The 19161-nt window shown below is 45.4% G+C and overlaps 1 protein-coding gene across 3 annotated transcripts in view; it reads right to left on the reverse strand.

Moving 5' to 3' along the window:
• RCAN2 (regulator of calcineurin 2) overlaps window positions 1-19161 on the reverse strand; it is a 244177-nt gene that overhangs the window by 1938 nt on the left and 223078 nt on the right. For all 3 annotated transcript variants that reach the window (XM_024766381.1, XM_024766382.1, XM_024766383.1), the window contains one exon: window positions 17638-17809. In XM_024766381.1, coding sequence (XP_024622149.1) covers window positions 17638-17809 — 172 coding nt within the window. The remainder of the gene's footprint in view (window positions 1-17637; window positions 17810-19161) is intronic.

Here is a 19161-nt window from a genome sequence, read left to right on the forward strand (position 1 = left end):
TTTTTTTTTTTTTTTTTTTTTTTTTTTGTGGTACGCGGGCCTCTCACTGCTGTGGCCTCTCCCGTTGCGGAGCACAGGCTCCGGAAGCGCAGGCTCAAAGCCATGGCTCACGGGCCCAGCCGCTCCGCGGCATGTGGGATCTTCCCGGACCGGGGCACGAACCCGTGTCCCCTGCATCGGCAGGCGGACTCTCAACCACTGCGCCACCAGGGAAGCCCTAGTAGCCTATTCTTGACTGGTTCTTCTTGTAGTCAATTCACTATTAGCCAGCAGGCTTCCTGTCTGTCTCTGTTTCACTTCAGGGTGAACATCTCCCATGCTCTGGCCCATTGCTAATCATAAAGGATACAAGGCACATTCAAAAATATTTGTGTCTTCCACAAGAGCAGAGCCCAGTGATGGCACATGGAAACAGAAAGTACCACAAAATACTATGGTAAGCGCTGGGGTGGCAATATATGTCAAGGACAGTGGTACCAAACTGCAAGGAGCAAGTAACTCTGAAAGGCTTCCCAGTGGAGGCGACAGCTGACCTGGGTCTAAAAGACAAGTAGGAGGCATGCAGGAGGTGGGAGGGTGCAAGGGGCATCCTCAATCTGCATGCTTGTAACTTCTCAGGTTAACTGCTGACACACTTAATCTTCTTCCGACGCCCTATCTTTCCTTTCCCATCCCTCATGAATGGGAAACACCTAAAAGCAATGTCTCCCAGACACCCTCCTGGTCAGTGGCTCTCCAGGTCTCACTAGATCAAGTCCTCATTTCTTAGACTAGGACAAAAGATGTCGCACAGTCTCTCACCAATCATGACAGCCACATTTGTATACTCACCAAACCAGCTACTTTTATTTGCTATAGTCTCACCTAGTCCCCGAAGTCTTGCCCTCCCTCCAGGATCAAAGCCAGACACCACTCAGTCCAGGCATCTTGCCTGTCCTCCTCAGTCTGCGGTGGACAGTGCCCTTCCAGAGGGCCGGGGCCAGGACTGTCAGCGCCAGAGCTGGGGTAGCATTTACGGGCTCCTGTGTGCACCTTGTTGTAAGTGTCCATGGTGAAAACAGCGAACGCTTGCAAGGCACAGTTTTAAATTTAGTGCTGACGTTAGGCACTGAGAAGCACTGACAATGCAATAAGCGTCGAATCTCTTCTAAGTGATGCTGAGGGGGATGTAAGTGTTCAGAGTCATTTGTTGCTACGGGTTGAATTGTGTTCCCCGCCCCCGCCCCTGTCCCCACCAAAGACGGTGAAGTCCTGACCCCCAGTACCTATGACCATGACCTTATTTGGAAATAGGCTCTTCACAGATGACTAAGTTAAAATGAGGCCATCGGGGTGGGCCCTATTTCAAAATGACTGGTTTGCTTATAAAAAGGGGAAATTAGGACGTGGGCACTCATCCAGGGAGAACTGCACGTGAAGACTGAACTTATGTTGCCACAATCCAAGGAACGACCAGAAGCTACAAGAGAAGCCTGGGCCAGATCCTCCCCCAGCACCTTCAGAAGGAGCACGGCCCTGTGTTGATCCAACACCTTGATCTTGGACTTTTAACCTGCAGGACGTGAAGCAATGCACTGCTGTTGTGTAAGCCACTCAGTCTGTGGTCCTCCGTCGTGGCAGCCCTAGCGAACGGGTAGAGCCACATCTTGCTAAGAGAGTTCTCTCTCTGTTAAGAGTCAGAGAAGTCTTTACTGGACCTCCACACCCCACCCCGAACCAACATCCTGGATGAGGGCACCGGATATTTCACATAAATGGAGCATCACACCTCCAGCACTTCCCTGGATCTTGGCAGCAACAAAGAGGGCGAGAACTAGCTAGAGCCACAGAAATACGGCCATGAAGACTCTATAACTTGAAGTCGAGATTGGGTGAAATTGTAGGTAGAGAGTGTTATGTGAATAAGGTTGACTTTTTTAAGATTTCTGGACTTTCTAGTCTATTCCATTCATTTATTTGTCTACCTTGATGCCAATACTACACTCTCTTTATTACTGTAGCTTTTTTTTTAAATTAATTAATTTATTTTTGGCTGTGTTGGGTCTCCATGTCTGTGTGAGGGCTTTCCCCAGTTGCGGCAAGTGGGGGCCACTCTTCATCACGGTGAGCGGGCCTCTCACTGTCGCGGCCTCTCCTGTTGCGGAGCACAGGCTCCAGACGCGCAGGCTCAGTAGTTGTGGCTCACGGGCCTAGCTGCTCCGCGGCATGTGGGACCCTCCCAGACCAGGGCTCGAACCCGTGTCCCCTGCATCGGCAGGCAGACTCTCAACCACTGCGCCACCAGGGAGGTTGACTTTTTTGATACAGAGAGCTGACAGGGCCAGTGTGGATTCAGGAGAGGAGAGTGACAAAAACAGGGAACACGGAGCAGAACTCATGCTACGCTTTGCTTCCCTGCCGGCTAGCAGGGATGGATAGTCTGTCCGAACCTAACTTCCCTGGAATCCACACTGACCTTATTATCCTACATGCCCTTGTAGTTGGGATGTACACATTGGTGCTACTCACAGCTCACAATTGTGTTTGTTCCGTTCTCCTTTAAAGCAATTTGTCATTTTTATCAAAAGCCCAAGGGAGAAGAGCCACTGCAGACGTTGCTAAAGAGAGGAAGCTGTGTGCAGCCGGCTTCACCTGGGCGTTCCATGAGAGGCTCTGGGCAACAGGTGGGCAGACCTTGGGTGGTAGCTTCTTTGAGCAGCTGTTTTCAAACACCTGACAGCTTACTGGGGGCGCTTGTTGCAAAGAGAGTTTAGCAGCATGAGGATGTAGTGGCATCTACTTCGGTACCCAGCGCCCCTAGGTGCTTCTCCGTGTTTCAGTGTCTGGGTGGACACTCTTACGTGGTTTGGTGTGACAGGCCGGGGGCAGTGGTCCTGTGAGGATGCTGGTGTGCAAATAACTTGCCCCCTCCCTTCCTCCAGTCCGCACCACAATTTTTCGTTGGAAAATGATAATAGTGTGGGGAGAGGGTAGCAGAGGGAGGGATGCTGAAGACGCGCACGGGAGAAGAAGCCAGGCATCCCAGATCAGCTCTGCGGCCCCTCCCGGCCACCAGCACTCTTCGTCTTTGGCCTTCTCATCTTTGTTTCTGGGAGAACAGCAAATCCTGTGGACGATGATGGAGTTCATCGTACCCAGGGTTTCTAGACTTTTCTCTTTCCTCCCGGAATGCTTTGCAAGTCTGAATGAGAGACACCTTCAGACAAGAAACAGAGAAAGAGATAATTTCTGAGTAATCAGATGAGGTAGTTCTTGTTTTTCCGCACAGGATTCCTTCGACGTCCTCCTGTTTGGAGAAGCAGTGCCTTTTGCAGAGACACTAGTGGCTGACGTGGTCCCCTCCGTTGCCCTGTTGGGTGTGATGCCGGGATGAGGCGAGCAACAGCCTCTCATCTTCTGATGGGGGGATGACAGAAAAGAATCTGCCATGGCAGATGGAGACCAAGGGACCTGCGGGTGAGGTGGTGACAGCAGGGACCCCAGCCAGGGGACTGACCAGATGTTGCCCTTTCTTCATCTGTTGGAAAGAAGCTAGCTTTAAAAAAAAAAAAAAAAGTAGTAAAATGTGCATAATGAAGCTAGCTGTTTGATGAAACCCTTTCTCTGCCCTGGCTTGGATAAAGAATATTCTCTTAAAGACACCTCTAGCTGCAGTGTGTTTATCTATTTGAAAGGAGACGCTTTCCTCTTAGACTAAGTGTGCTGGGGGCACGCTTGGGATGCGGGCCACCCTGTGCAGGGCAACTTTCACATTGAGTTAACAAAGTCAGACTACTTGGTAGTAGAGCTGTTTTACTGCTGTGACCCCATTAATGCTGACATTTCACTGTTATGTTTTTGGAAACTTTCTTACTATCAAAATCCGGCAAAGCCCAATAGCTGCTGAGAGCCCACAGAATCAAAAGACATAGCTTTGGTCTTGCTTGATTGAACTTTTCTGTTTTTGGCCTCACTTTCCCTTTGGGCTTCAGCTAATTCCTCTACCATGAAGGCTGACGTCACTGCCGTCACCCCCTGGGGACACACTGGGCTCAGGAGGCGACGAGGAGGGGTGGCCAAGCAGACCAGTGTGTCTTTTCAAGGCCAAGCCAAGGCTCACCCTTCACACTCGCAACTCCTCGAGTTCGTATTCAAACTGTCCTCTCCCTAGGCCTCAGAAAAGAGGCCAGGACCAGAAGCCCTCAGAAGAGGCATTGGTTCGGGTTTTCTACCTCCTTCCATGAAACAAATTCCCAGCCAAGCAAGTGTAAACTCCTCTGGCGCGTGGTCACACGTTAAATTCTCATCCAGGCCTTTGGAACTGTCATGGGCTTGGGCACAGTTCAAAAGACGTGTGTAAGTTTTAGCTTTCCCACTAAGCTAAAAACCACTGAAGGGCAGGTATTTGTCCTATTTTCTGTGAGCTCTCAGTGCCAGGACATAGGAGGTGTCACAGACACTTGCCATCTACCTGAAACACACCAGCAGCTATTTACTGAGCCCTTAGTAGATGCCGGACACAGCTCTAAGTACTTCACGTAAATTGGATATTTAAATTACGGCAACAGCTCTGTAATGCGGGTTTCATAATGTCTCGATGATACAGGAGGACATTGAGAGCACACGGGTAGTGAATGGCAGAGCCACGATTCAAAGTCAGGTCCACCTGACCTCAAAGAATGAGCTCATAATCCCTCTCCAGCCCCGCCTCTCACGACTCTACTGGTTTCAGATTCTACAAGAGAGTCTGTTGAAAGTCTGCTGAAAGTCCTGGTTTTAACTTTTAATATTCTCTCATGGCAACTCATGTTTTCGTGAACAGTCTGTAGCTAAAGCTGGGCAGTCATTCCTTCTGCATCTCGCCCTTTTTGGTTTGGCCCATTGCTAGTTATTCTAGGTAAGATCTCCTTGACAATGAACCTTTTTAGAAGACAACATTTAGTAAATTATAAAAAATAAAGGGACTACAAATTATAGACTGAGATAATTTGCATCTCTTATGGTACCTTTGGACTCTCTGCAAATAGATCCTCCATGATTTCTTGTTGCTTTACCTCTACTACCTCTCATATTCAAGGTGAATTCTCAACAGGAAAGTTACGTGTTGTAGTAGATCTACTGTGTTTTGCAAAGATGGCCATAATATTTCCTGCCCGACATTACTCTTCTAGAACCTTGCCACTCCTGCACTGAGGACTGCTCCCTCTTTGATCCTTCTCCTAAAACCTGTTCAGGCCTCTAGGATGCCTTGACTAATACAGTATGGCAGAAGCAACCAGTGCGACTTCTGAGTTAGGCCACAAAAATGCCAGGCACTACCACCTGGCTCTGCCAGGGTGCTCATGCTTGGAACCCCGCCTCCATATTATAAGGAAGCCCAAGCAGCACACGAAGAGGCTCCCACGGAGAGAAACCACAGCCTATCTGGGCTGCCAGCCAACAGCCATGCCAACTTGCCAGCCAAGTGAGTGAACCTTCACGAAAGCTGATTCGCCCATCCCCAGGTGAGTGGCCCCAGCAACGCTACACGAAGCAGAGATGAGCACCCCCCCGGGCCCTGCTCCAAGAGCAAACTCATGAGCAAAATAAATGATTGTTGTTGCTCAAGCCCTACATTTTGGCGTAGTTTGTTACGTAGCAATTGATAAGTGGGGCACAGGTCATGTAAGTTCTTTGTTCAAAAGCAAGCTGACCCCCGACAACTGAGTTGAAATTCATTGCCTTTGGTGATTTTTCCTCTTTGCTTCCCTGCTCACGTGCTATGTTAGAATGGATACTTCACCAGTTCCAGTGATTCCTTCCAAGGGGAGGGAGTTCCATTTAGCCCATCACTGGGACCCCTCACTCTGGCCCCTCTTTTACTCCTCCCCAGTGGAAGAGGAGTGACATCTGACGAGTACCTTTCGGGAAAGGAACTGGCAATGCCAGCTCACCCTGTGCCACCTCTCTCTTGATCCAGGCCTGCCTGCAAAGGGCTTGTGCTCTGCCGTGCTCTCGGCCACGTGCTAAGCCCAGCAGAAAAAACCCTGCACTGTGGGGCAGTCTGACTGTTTCCATCTCTGGGACAGGCTGGGTAAAACTGCATGGCTCTGGGTTTCACTATTTTTATTTTTTTTAAATAAGATTCCTTTGGCTAGTTTTTTTGGTTTTGTTTTGTTTTTTGTATGCACCACGAGGCTTGTGGGATCTTAGTTCTCTGACCAGGGATTGAACCTGGGCCCATAGCAATGAAAGCGCAGAGTCCTAACCCCTGGACAGCCAGGGAATTCCCTGGATTTGACTATTAGGGAGCCCTGGCTGTCACTCATCTTGGCTGCCTTCTCAGCGTTAGCCTTTCATCAGAAACAAAGCTGGCATTATTAATCTTATCTACCTTACTTCTTATCTAACCCTCAGCAAGTTCTGAACCAAACAGGAAAAAGCAGGTGTCAGTTATTAATCTATACTGAATTTTAAGAATGGATGATGGCTTATCAAGGCAAGTGCCAAGAGCATCTCTGACTCGACCCTTGAACGCAGGGCCATGCTGTGTTGTGTGCTGAGTGCTACACTTCAGTGTGGATTAACAGCCCTTTAACATTTGATCAAGAAGAAAACTGAAAATGCCAGTAGTAAAATCATTTCAGGCTTGGTCATGTTGAGTTGACACTGCAAACCCCTACCCCCAATTTTTTAAATTGTAAATGTGATTTTTTTTTCAAGAGGAAGTAGCGGGCATCAGTCCTGATTTATGGAATAAGCAAAATGGAATTTCCATGTGGGTTATTTTTACTGAACATGCTGCCTGTTGGGAGACTGAACACAGAGACTGAGGGAGGGGTTCAGAATGATTGGAAATGTGTTTGAAAGGGTTCACATTTGGATTGCCTTTTTTTTCAAGTGTTAGTGTTAGGACTTGAAAGCATTTGGCAGGGAGGGGAGGGCCCACAAGCCCTAGATTACCATTCTCTGGTCAACTGTGTAGACGGAGGCACCTGGCCCTGGTCTGGCTCTCAGATAGGGGAGAGGTGGGGAGCCGGGAAGGGGTGAGGGGTGACTGGTACCTCCGTTCCTCCACCGCAGGCACCATCCAGTATTTGAACTTACTGTCTTTTAACCCTCTCTCAATCCTGGCAGGGCAGATGCTGGTTTGGTTTGGGGCCCAACGGGTTCCTCAGTACAAGGACTGAGTTATAGTAAAAAACATCATAAAGTTGCTCAAAGCTGCACCCCTCCCTCCCACGGATATGTTATTTCACGATATTTTTAAGTTATTTACTGGCAATCTCGTCTTCCCCTATTTTTCCAAAGGGAAGGAAAGAAAATGTGTGTCTGTGTCTGGGAAGGGGGCGGGGAGCATGTCTCTGTACTGTCCCCCCTCTTGCCCCACTTGTTTCTGCTCCCACACTGGTACCTGACACCTTACTAGGCACCCCTGGCCTCTGTGTCTCTGACGACTCTTTGCCATATTTGAGAACCACCTGATAAATACCACCACAGTGTAATCAGTGTGCTTCTCAATCAGAGGTGCTACATTCCCAATGGTGTCTGGAAATGTGATGTGGATTTTTTTTTTTGGTTGTCATAGGGACTGGGTAGGGTGTGGATACTGGCATTTAGTAGGTAAGGCCCAAAGATGCTAAATGTACTGCATTGTCAGTTCCAAAATGCCACACTGAGAAACACTGAGCTGAGAGCTTAACATGGGCACTTACATTTGAGCAGGAGACTAAGATACGGTTTGAAAATCAGGTGACAATAAGTAGGTAACACACACTAAGCGTTTACTATTATCTCATTTGATGTTTGCAACAATCCAATTTTACGGTTGAGGATGCTGAGACACAGAGAGGTTAAGAAAGTTGCTCAAAGTCACACAGCTAATAAAAAGTGGAGGCTGGATTCAAACTCACATCCTGAGTTTTAATCATCATCCTAAAGCAAGAGAAATACCTCTCTTCAAGTTGGAGCTTGACTGACAGCTACAAATTAAAAGAGGAGATGACCCAGGGCACAGGGACTTACTGAAACTTTAAAAATCACAGCTGGTAGTTTCCTGGTAGTCTAGTGGCGAGGATTTGGTGCTTTCACTGCCGTGGTCTCGGTTCAATCCCGGGTCGGGGAACTGAGATCCCGCAGCCATGCAGTGTGGCCAAAAATATAAATAAATAAATAAATAAGTAAATAATAAAATCACAGCTATTTGTTGGCCACCTATCCATCAGATCAGTCTGAGAGTGGAGAAAGAACTGATTTTCTAAGCAGAAGTAGAAAGAGGGATTTAGGATTTTTTTTAAAAAATCCAGGGAGGAAGAAGTATTTGCAGAGAGGGAAGTCTTCTGCAATTTTTTTCTCTCTGATTCCGTAGTGATTCCACAAGCTCATATTTAATTTTGGAAACCCTCGGAGAAAAATGCAGTAGGTAGACATGAGGGCAGGATGAGTCACTGAAGAGCAACTCTGTCCCTTTCCTTTACGCAGCAGCTGTTTCTGTCAAAAAACGCCCTCTAGGCTTGGGTGGCAGAAGGTATAAAGCAAAGCCTAGACCAACCCAAATATTTCACTGGCAGTTCCGAGAACAAGCCCATGTAAATAACAACCAACACCTCAAAGGACGCGTACCTTGTTCTTACTGCCTGGTAGACTCTGTAATTCATGTACTGGCAGAGGAAACAAGAAATCTCTCTGAGGATGCCTTGCTAAACAATACTGCTCAGAGCAGAATGATCACAGAACCCCTATGGATTTGATGGTTCTTATGTACCAGGCACTCGGCTAAGTGCTTTATGTATATTATTTATTGTATCTTCATAATGAGCTTGCAAGTTGTCAAATAATCACCATTAAATAAAAAGAGGTGCAGCGGGGGAAGTAAATTGCTCCAGGTCACCACAAACAAGTGGTGGAGACAGGACTCCAATGGAGGTCCACCGAGTGTGAAAGCATGACCGCCATATTGCCTGTGATGTTCAGGAATGAGGTTGGGAGGGCACAGAAAAGACATCAGGGCTACACATGGACCTCCCTGCCTCAGTAGGTCTGGAATATGTGCATGTTAGGAAAAGATTATCCATGTGAGTGATCGGGGGTCTTCTTCCTCACCCACCCCTCTCCTCAGCCCCGACCCTCAACAAACTAGGAAAACAGAAGTGGTCTCTGGTAAGATGGAGGAGGGCTAAGGGGAGGGAGAGGAAGAGGGAGGTGGGGAGAGGCAGAATACTTCCATAGTTTTGTTTTAAGAGGTGCTCTATTTTAATAAAAGAAAGTTTGCCTCACACTTGCCAGAATGGCTATCATCAAAAAGTCTTACAAATAACAAATATTGGTGAGGATGTGTAGAAAAGGGAACCTTTGTACACTACTGGTGGGAATGTAAATTGGTGCAGCCACTATAGAAAACAGTATAGCGAGTGGTTCCTCAAAAAATTAAAAATAGGACTACCATATGTTCCAGCAATTCCACTCTTGGGTATTTATCTGGAAAAAATAAAAACACTAATTTGAAAAGATACATGCACCCCAATGTTCATAGCAGTGTTATTTACAGTAGCCAAGATATGGAAGCAACCCAAGTGCCCATCAACAGATGAATGGATAAAGAAGATGTGATACACACACACACACACACACACACACACGCACACACACGCATGCACGCATGCAATGGAATATTACTCCTCCATAAAAAAGAATGATTCTGCCGCTTGCAGCAGTGTGGATGGGCCTAGGGATTAGTCAGGCAGAGAAAGACAAATACTATTTGATATCACTTATATGTGGAATCTAGAAGATAAAGTAAATACATATAGCAAAACAGAAACCAACTCAGATGCAGAGAACAAACTAGTGGTTTTCAGTGAGGAGAGGGAAGGCAGAGGGGCAAGAGGGGGGTAGAGGATTAAGAGATACAAACTACCATGTATAAAATAGATGAGTAACAAGGGTATGTTGAAGAGCACAGGGAGTTATAGCCATTATTTTGTAATAACTTTTAATGGAGTATAATCTGTAAAAAAATTGAATCATTATGCTGTATTCCTGAAACTAACATAATATTGTAAATCAACTATCCTTCAGTAAAAAAAAAAGAAAGTTTGCTTATCTTCTGGGGCTTTTCCTCTAAGACTGGATTAGGTGGCCATTTATCTTCATTCCCTCCTGAGTCATTTAGGACCTGAAGGGAATTCATGGGGACAACGGATTGAGGCCCCTGCATTAGTGGTTGAGACAAAGGAGTGGAACCCTAGGTGGAGGTAAAGGACCAAGGGAACCAGAGAGGGAGAAGGTGGAAAGATAAAGAGAAACCAGGGAGACAGGGTCCCCGGAGCCTGTGAGGAGGGGCTTGTGTTCCCGGGATGAGAGGAAAATGCAGACGTGAGGAAGGGAAGTGGACGCACTCTCACTTTGTATTTGGCCATAGAATCAGGAGGTTCTCCAGTCTGGGAATGATCACCCTGTTCCTCCTTTCCCAAAAATAGCGACCTGGCATTGGGACTATGGGTATGCGCACGGCGCATGCGCACACACGCCCACACCCCCACGTTTTGCTCCTGTGTCTTTTCCGTTTTCCTACAACGTGCATATTTTACCTGTGAAATAAGAAGAGGAAATATTTCATCTTGCTACTCAGTAGTGATTGAGGATAATTGTGGAATATGTGCTAAGAAGAAAAGCCCCTTTAACATCCCCCCCCCCCCCGGGAAAATTCTTCGAAAGTAGGTGTAAAATAAGGAGCTCGTGTCCGTCCTGGGCTCACAAATCTGCGTGTCCCTCGGGTCGGGGGTGACGTGCAGAGACTGCGCTACGTGGAACCCTGGGACTGGCTGTTTTATTTGCTTTTTGTGTCTGTGATCAGAGTATAGCAGTTGTCGAACAAGAACTGGGGCTTAGATAGCGGTCATGCTACAGGTACCCCAAATATAGGTGTTCATCTATATTTAAAAAATGGAATTTTCCCTACCTTGGAATCAATGAGCCTGGAATAGAAAATGTTTCTTCCTTATACGTGACACGTATTAATGAAATCTATTTTCTGTTTGGGGAGAAACAATGTATACTGAGAAGCAAACCAGCAATTACTATGACATGTTTTGATGGAGAAGAATTTGGAAAAAAATCTAAATATAGCCGATGTACGCAACTCGAAACTCGAGCACCATTTTAAGCCCTCCTCTGCAGTTAACTAAAATTGATCTCTCTAACAAGAGCTAAAAATAGCAGGAGGAAAAAAATGCCCAGACAATGACTTTCCATATTTCTCCTTGCAGGCATTTCCAGTGACAATGAACTTGACCTTCCAGAGCCATCCTAGAGAGCAGAATAAGCTGACATTTCACAGCCCACCTCTGACTGACCACCCATCTAGTGCCACGGACATCTCTCTATTTTGCCATTTTGCTAATGTGTACAGATAAGCTGTTTTGCTGGGCTGGGTTTTGTGTTTCCTATTTTGTTTTACATCCAAAAAGAACATAGGATTATACTCTTTCTGGAGTCAGGAATAATAGGCATTATAAAATAAACAAAAGAAAACATCCGATTCATTCTCCACCAGGAAAAAGCTCATCTTATTTTGTCCAGGTCATTGTTAAATGGTGGGTGTCTGTAAATTCACTAGGGGAATTAATATAAATGTAGAAAGCTTCTGTTTTTTTGTTTTTTTTAATTGAAGTATAGTTGATTTATAACTAGCATATATATATATATATATATATATATATGCTAGTTATAAATCAACTATACTTCAATTAAAAAAAACAAAAAAACAGAAGCTTTCTACATTTATATTAATTCCCCTAGTGAATTTACAGACACCCACCATTTAACAATGACCTGGACAAAATAAGATGAGCTTTTTCCTGGTGGAGAATGAATCGGATGTTTTCTTTTGTTTATTTTAGTTTTTCAGGTTCTTTCCCATTATAGTTTATTACATGATATTGAATATAGTTCCCTGTGTATAAGTAGGTCCTTGTTGTTTATTTTATATATAGTAGTGTGTACCTATTAATCCCAAACTCCTAATTTATCCCTCCCCCCACCTTTCCCTTTTGCTAACCATAAGTTTGTTTTCTGTGTCTGTGAGTCTGTTTCTCTCTTATAAATAAGTTCATTTGTATCATTTTCTTTAGATCCTACATATAAGTGACATCATATGTTATTTGTCTTTCTCTGTCTGACTTACTACACTTAGCACGATAATCTCTAGGTCCATCCATGCTGCTGCAAATGGCATTATTTCATTCTTTTTATGGCTGAGTAATATTCCACTGTATATCTATACCTCATCTTCTTTATCCATTCATCTGTTGATGGACACTTAGGTTGCGTCCATGTCTTGGCTGTTGTAAATAGTGCTGCTATGAACACTGGGGTGCATCTATCTTTTTGAATTAGTTTTCGTCTTTTCCAGATATATGCCCAGGAGTGGGATTGCTGCATCACATGGTAACTCTATTTTTAGTTTTTGAGGGAACCTCCATACTGTTCTCCATAGTGGCTACACCAATTTACATTCCTACCAACAGTGTAGGAGGGTTTCTTTTTCTCCACACCCTCTTCAGCATTTATTATTTGTAGACTTTTTGATGATGGCCATTCTGACCGGAGTGAGGTGATACCTCATTGTAGTTCTGATTTGCATAGAAAGCTTCTGTTTTATATAGACCTGTCCTTTAAAAAAAGCAGAGGATGGTGAATTCTGATCCACATGTCCTGCCTGACATTAGAGGAAAGCATCAAACTTGCTTTAAAGAACCAATGCTGTGGATACATTTTAGGAGGTGCCAATAAACAGAGAAATGAAATTTGGAGGAACAAATGTCTCAGTTCTTTTGTATTTTTAAAATGTCCTTTTGCAACAGTCTGGAATTTCTTTTGGAGAAATTAATTTTACTCTTCAAGAGAACTCCCTGGTTTTGCAAACTTTGCACTCTTCAAGGTAAGGGTGCTGGCTTCATTAATCCTTTCTGTTTCTCACCAGGGGCAGAGGGACGTATTTTAACTTACCAGCTGTGTAGCCTTGGGCAAATTACTTAACCACTCTGTGCCTCACATTCCCCAGCTGTATAAATGAGGAGAATAACACCACCTTCTCGTAGAGTCACAGTGAACATTAAATGAGATAATCTATATAGTAAGGTGTTTAGAACAATGCCTGACACACAGTAAGCCCCATATGTAAGTTTTAACCATTGTTTCTATTTACAGCTTTCCCCTTATTTATCTATTTTACTTACTTTCTGGATGAAAAACAGAACATATAGTCATGGAGACAGTGGTTTAAAATGTTTGAAATTGTGCCTCTCATATATTTTCCGGACTATGAATTTGTTCTCACTATAATAAATAGTACAGAGAGATGCTTCTCCAGTGTTGGGTGGCCCTGGTCTCATGTCGTAACATCCCATTAAGGATTTCAAAGGATCTCAGAGGAAACCCACAAGCTTGGGTTTGATCATGGTCCCTTCGTAATTGCACTGTTCCCTCCATGCTCGTTTCAAGAGCTTCTTTAGAAGTTCCGGGGAGCACAAGTTGCCCCTCTCTGGAAGAGGGTCACCAGTGTGCCTTGCTTAAAGAACGAGGTGCTGTTTTGCCCCTTCCTGTCTGAGCTAAGGCCTGTGTCCTCACTCTCCCATTTATCCTCCATGAAAGGGTCTAAATAGAGCACACGACTGCCTTCCATGGGCAGCTACACGTGCCAAAGCTCCCACAAGTCAGCTGGTTTGCCAACGTGATTCCGGGCCCGAGGACCGTCTCACGCCGGATCCCTGCTCAGAGATGCTCTTTCGTTAGAGTTACTTTTCTTCAGCATCCTTAGATTTCTGCATCCCTTCTCAGTCACTCAGCTGAACCAGCTGAGCACTATTCGTCATTCCTCCGAAGGAAGAAGAATACCATTCCTTTGATCATTTGAGTTGCTTTTCTCTGCTCTCATTCTAATTTATTTCTCTACTGCTGGAATTGAGGTAGTCATCCTTAACATGGAATGACTTATAATTTGTTACTGAAATGATTCTGCCTAGGGAACAAAAAATGAATTTTGGGGCTTCCCTGGTGGCGCAGTGGTTGAGAGTCTGCCTGCCGATGCAGGGGACATGGGTTCGTGCCCCCATCCGGGAAGATCCCACATGCCGCGGAGCAGCTGGGCCCGTGAGCCGTGGCCGCTGGGCCTGCGTGTCTGGAGCCTGTGCTCCACAGAGGGAGAGGCCACAACGGTGAGAGACCCGCGTACAGCAAAAAAAAAAAAGAATTTTACTAAATTATTATTATTTTTTCAAATGGAAATGCTAGAAGTCCTCTTGGTGGAGAAAACATTAATTCAGTGCTGGCTGACTCAGTCTGGCTAAAGCCATAAAGCAGCAGCCATTTGCCAATGAAGAATTATCTCTAGGGGGGCTCATGCATTCATTCATTTGATATTTATTGAGCATCTACTATGTGCAAACTGCTATCAGGCCCTGGGAATACCAAAATGAATGAAACCTGCATCCTCCCCTCAAAAAGCAGAAAAGACAGAAAGATGAGCAACAGAAAATTACCACAAGGGGAAGTGAGCATTTGTGGAAAGTTCCAGGAGGAGACTGAAGGAGTAGTTCCTTGCCTTGGCACCTGGTTGGGGAGGGGGCAGAGGTGTGGGTGGGGGGATGCAGGCTGTGGCCCTGCCCTCTCATCAATGCGGCCGAAACAGCTGCCAGAGGCCCAGGCCTCTACTAGAACCTCTGTGATATTTTCGGCTCAATTGTTGGGTATAAATCATTCATCTGTGTGGGGTGCAGAAGCTTCAAGGACACTGGAACAGGACACGTGGATAACTAAATAAAAAGAAACAGCCTTAAACTGCTGGCAAGGAATGGAGAGAAGGATAAATGAAGAGAAGACACCCAAACTGCAGCTGTTCTATGGGACGCTGATATCAGTCACCTATAAAGAGTAGGAGAGTCTCCACATTCGCCGTTGCCCACATAGCGCACAGATCTTCATTTGCACACTTACAAGACCCTGGATTAGACTTTCTGGAAGTTATGATGGTGTTAGAGGTGACTGTCAAGGGAGGGTTGAGATAAATGTTCTGCCCATGTCAGAGCAGAGTTGGCCTAAAGTCCACCCAGGCAGCTAGGATCCTTAACAGAGACCATTGGATCTGGCCCAGTGATGGTCAGAAGAGCCAGGGTTGACATTTGTCTCCGCCCCCAACTAGCTGTGTCACCCCAAGCGAGTGTGTTCACCTCTCTACAGCTCGGTGGTCAGATCTGGAAAATGGGAATATTGATAGTGCCTACTTCCGTGTTGACTGCACCACAGGGCACTTCAAAACTGGTAGATTTACTTGGTAAGGGAAGGTGAGGCTCATAGGTTAGCGGCACAATTAAGGCAAAAGGCATGAATTTTTAACACTGTCGATAAATTATTCACAACTCTAAAAAGAACCCCCTTTTTTCTGCCTCCTTAAGACCATTTCTTTCCTACTTTCTCACTCCTCCGAACCAGGTTCTGTGAGCTTCCCTTCTGAGACCTGGTTCCCATTGCCTCTACTCCTTCTGCCTCTGTCAGTCCCAGGTCACACTGGTGCCTGGCAGTGCCCTCCAGACCTGGGACTCAGCTCAGTGAGCCAGTGCAGGCGTCTGAGACTTGTCCTTATCTTGCCTTTGCATCAAGCTTTGAGAACACTGACTATAAATGAATTTTCTTTTAGGCTCTGGATAAAAAATGATTTTCATTTACTGGATTACAGGGAGTAGACCAGAGGCCAGCTGGGATCCGAAAGTCTTGATTTAGCCTGGACTTCCTTTATAAAGAGTGAAGCAGGAAGAGTACTGCCTCAGGGCCCTGGTCCTGTCACTGGCAAGTCATTTCTACCCCCCTCTCTGGGCCTCAGTTTCCCCTCCTGTAAAATGCAAGTTGGCCAGTGACTCCTAGGTCCTCTAGCCAAGACCTTAGTGATTCTGTGTAGAGCTCTGTTTGCCGACATGCAAAACGGCTGTACCAGATGTTCGACTGTGTTCCTGTTAATATCTGCTTGGGAGTCAAATGAGCAGCTCCAAGGATGGCAGCTTTCGTTGGTCCTGCTGCTGAAGTGCCCTGAATTACTGGGAGAAATGGGTCATAGCCTTGACGAGCAGACTTGATGTATCTTACACACTCTACAACATTTGCACATACCTTGCATATGGGAGTGCTTATGTCCAGGATTCCTGTATGTGGACTAGACTTTCAAGGAAATCACATTCCATAAACATCTCCCTTATTATTATATCGCTTTTTTCCTCAGCCCATCTTAGTAGTTAGACACCTACCGCTTCTCAGTAGTTGAAAACAATGGCTATTTTAAAGGCTCCGGGAAGCTGAGTGACTGCGCGGTGATTACAAAGAAACACCCAAAGACCCTCCCCTTGAAAGTGCTGTAATCTGACTTTAATGCTACACATGGGACAGCCAGTAATTCTCTTGCAGGGAGTAATTATTAATCAAATCTGAAGACCCAGTAGGATGGTCAGCTTTCCCTGAATTGCCTGGGAATTTCTTGGTTTTAGCATCACAAGTTCCCAGGACCCCCGAGTATGCGTGAACCAGGAGAGCGGGTCACCCTCATACCCAGGATTCTTAAATTTCAGTGTATGTAAGAATCAACACGTGTGCTCATTAAAACTGCAGATTTGTGCGGTGGGAGAGTCTGATGCCAAATGTTTTCCTGACCACACTAAAAAGTACTGATATGAGCTTATTATAAATTTAACAGCCCCGGTATTTGGCTACCAGTGGTTCTTGAACTCATCTGCACATCAGAATCACCTGGGGAGATTTTTAAAAATACCAATGCCTGAGTTGACCCAAGTCAATTAAATCAGAATCTCTCGGGGTGCGGTCAGCCCCCTCTCACAACGGGAGAACCACTGGAAGAGAGAGAAGACACAATGGCCATTATTTACCTTTGGATCTTTGGTGCCTAAAACCTTGGCTGCCACCTGGTTTCGGACCACCCACTCTCCCCCACTTCCTCTCCTGCTATAATATAGGAAAACTACTATGGAGTACAAGGTAGCGCCATCTGCTGAAACTGAGGACAGTATCACTTCTAGGTATAAAACATAAGCTTTTGGATAAGTGCGTCTGGAAACCATCTAAATGTCCGTCAACAGGAGAGTGGATGAATACAGAATGGTGGTGGAATCGCCCAGTGGAATACTACACTGCAGTGAAAATGAGAGCATCCAAACTACAGGTACCAACACTGGAACAAAATGACCACAGATTTTTCTAAAGTTAGAGGCTATTGTGACTGGCTTCTTGGGGACTCAGAGGCTTCACTTTGGCAGGTGGCTTGTCTTGTAGCAGAAGATTCCTGGGCACAGCCATAAAACAAGGCTGCACAGCATAGAAGCCTCGTCGTGCTAGCTGGTAGAGCTCATTTTGCCTGTTTTGCAAACTTAGAATATCTTCATTGCAATCCAGAATTTGCACGGACTGACATTTTCGTGCCAGTTTCTGAATTGTTTTTGAACAGGTACAAAGTCTGACGCTGCATTTTCATTCATCATTCCTCTCGCTGGCCACATACAGCGATAAACCCATTAGAAATGCCGATGTTACCGGGAGCCCAGGATTTCAGGACTGTTATCTTGTTTGGCTTTTCTAAGTTGCTGACAAATATTTATTTTCAGGAAGGCCCACAGAGCTTACCTGGTCCTAGTTTGGCCACGGCATAGAGGAGGTCATAGTTAAGGACTGGTGTGGCATCACTGATGGGCTGCCAGCCGACAGGAGGAGAGGCAGGGGGCGAGATGAGAAACTGTTTGGCGGGCTGTGGTGGAGCCAAATGCAGTTTGTCTCCGTCTGTCTCTGGAGTCTGGACCTTTCAAACACAGTAGAAATGAAGACACATGATTCGTTGTGGCCTCAGATGTGCCACGTTGTTCCACTAAGACGCAGAGCCTGGCTCTCAGCCAGGTGTGACAAGTGAACCAATGAGCCAGGCTACGATAATAGTGACTACTGACCACACACCATGTGCTCAGTTACCTTATTTGATCCGCAGATAAGTGGATCTCAACATTTAGCTGCCTAAGAATGACCTGGGAAGCTTACTGAGTCGGATTGCTGAGCCCCGCTCCTGGAGTTTCTGAGATCGGGAGCAGGGCCTGAGAATCTGCATTGCTAACAAGTTCCCAGGCGATGCTGCTGGTGCTGGTCCTAAGACCCCTCCTTGCCCCTCCCCTCCCCTCCCCATCCTTTCTTCCCACCTTCCTATCTTTCTCCCTTCCTCTCTCTCTCTCTCTTTTAATTGAGGTGACAGTCACATAATTTGAAATTGAACCATTTTAAACTGAACAATTTCAGCGGCGTTTAGTATATGCCCGATATTGTGCAATCACCACTACTATCGAGATTCCAAGTATTTTTATTACTCCAGGGGAAACCCTGTACCCATTAAACAGTTACTACCATTTCTGCCTCTGGTCAGATCGTGGCAACCATCCATTTGCTTTCTGTTTCTACGGATTTGCGTATCCTGGACATTTCTTATAATCAACTCATAGAACACGTGATATTTTGCATCCAGCTTCTTTCACTTAGCATAATGTTTTCAAGATTCATCCATGATGTAGCATGCATTAGTACTTCGTTCCTTTTTATGGTTGGAAAATATTCTACTGAATGGATAGACTACAATTTGTATATCTGTTCACCCATTTTTGAACATTTGGGTTGTTTCTACCTTCTGGCTCAACCAACCCTAATAACCTGATTCAAAAGTGGGCTGAGGACTTGAATAGACACGTCTATAAAGAAGACATACAAATGGCCAATAGGTAAAAGATAAAAGGATCAACATCACTAATCATCAGGGAACTGCAAATCAAAACCATAATGAGATATCACCTCACACCTGTCAGAACGGCTATGATCAAAAGAACAAAAGACAACAAGTGTTGGTGTGAATGTGGAGAAATTGGAACTCTTCCACACTGTTGGTGGGAATGCAAATCGAGCAGCTGCCTTGGAAAACAAAATGGGGGGATTCCTCTAAAAAAATTAAAATAGAACTACCATATGATCTAGCAATTCTACTCCTGGGTATTTATCCAAAAGAATTGAAATCAGGACATTGAACAAATATTAGCACTCCTATATTCATTGTAGCACTATTTGAAATCGTCAAGACGTGGATACAACCTAAATGTTCATGGACAGATGAATGGATAA

This window comes from Neophocaena asiaeorientalis, unplaced genomic scaffold (genome assembly GCF_003031525.2).
Source record: "Neophocaena asiaeorientalis asiaeorientalis breed wild unplaced genomic scaffold, Neophocaena_asiaeorientalis_V1.1 scaffold46, whole genome shotgun sequence".
Classification (NCBI taxonomy): Eukaryota; Metazoa; Chordata; class Mammalia; order Artiodactyla; family Phocoenidae; genus Neophocaena; species Neophocaena asiaeorientalis.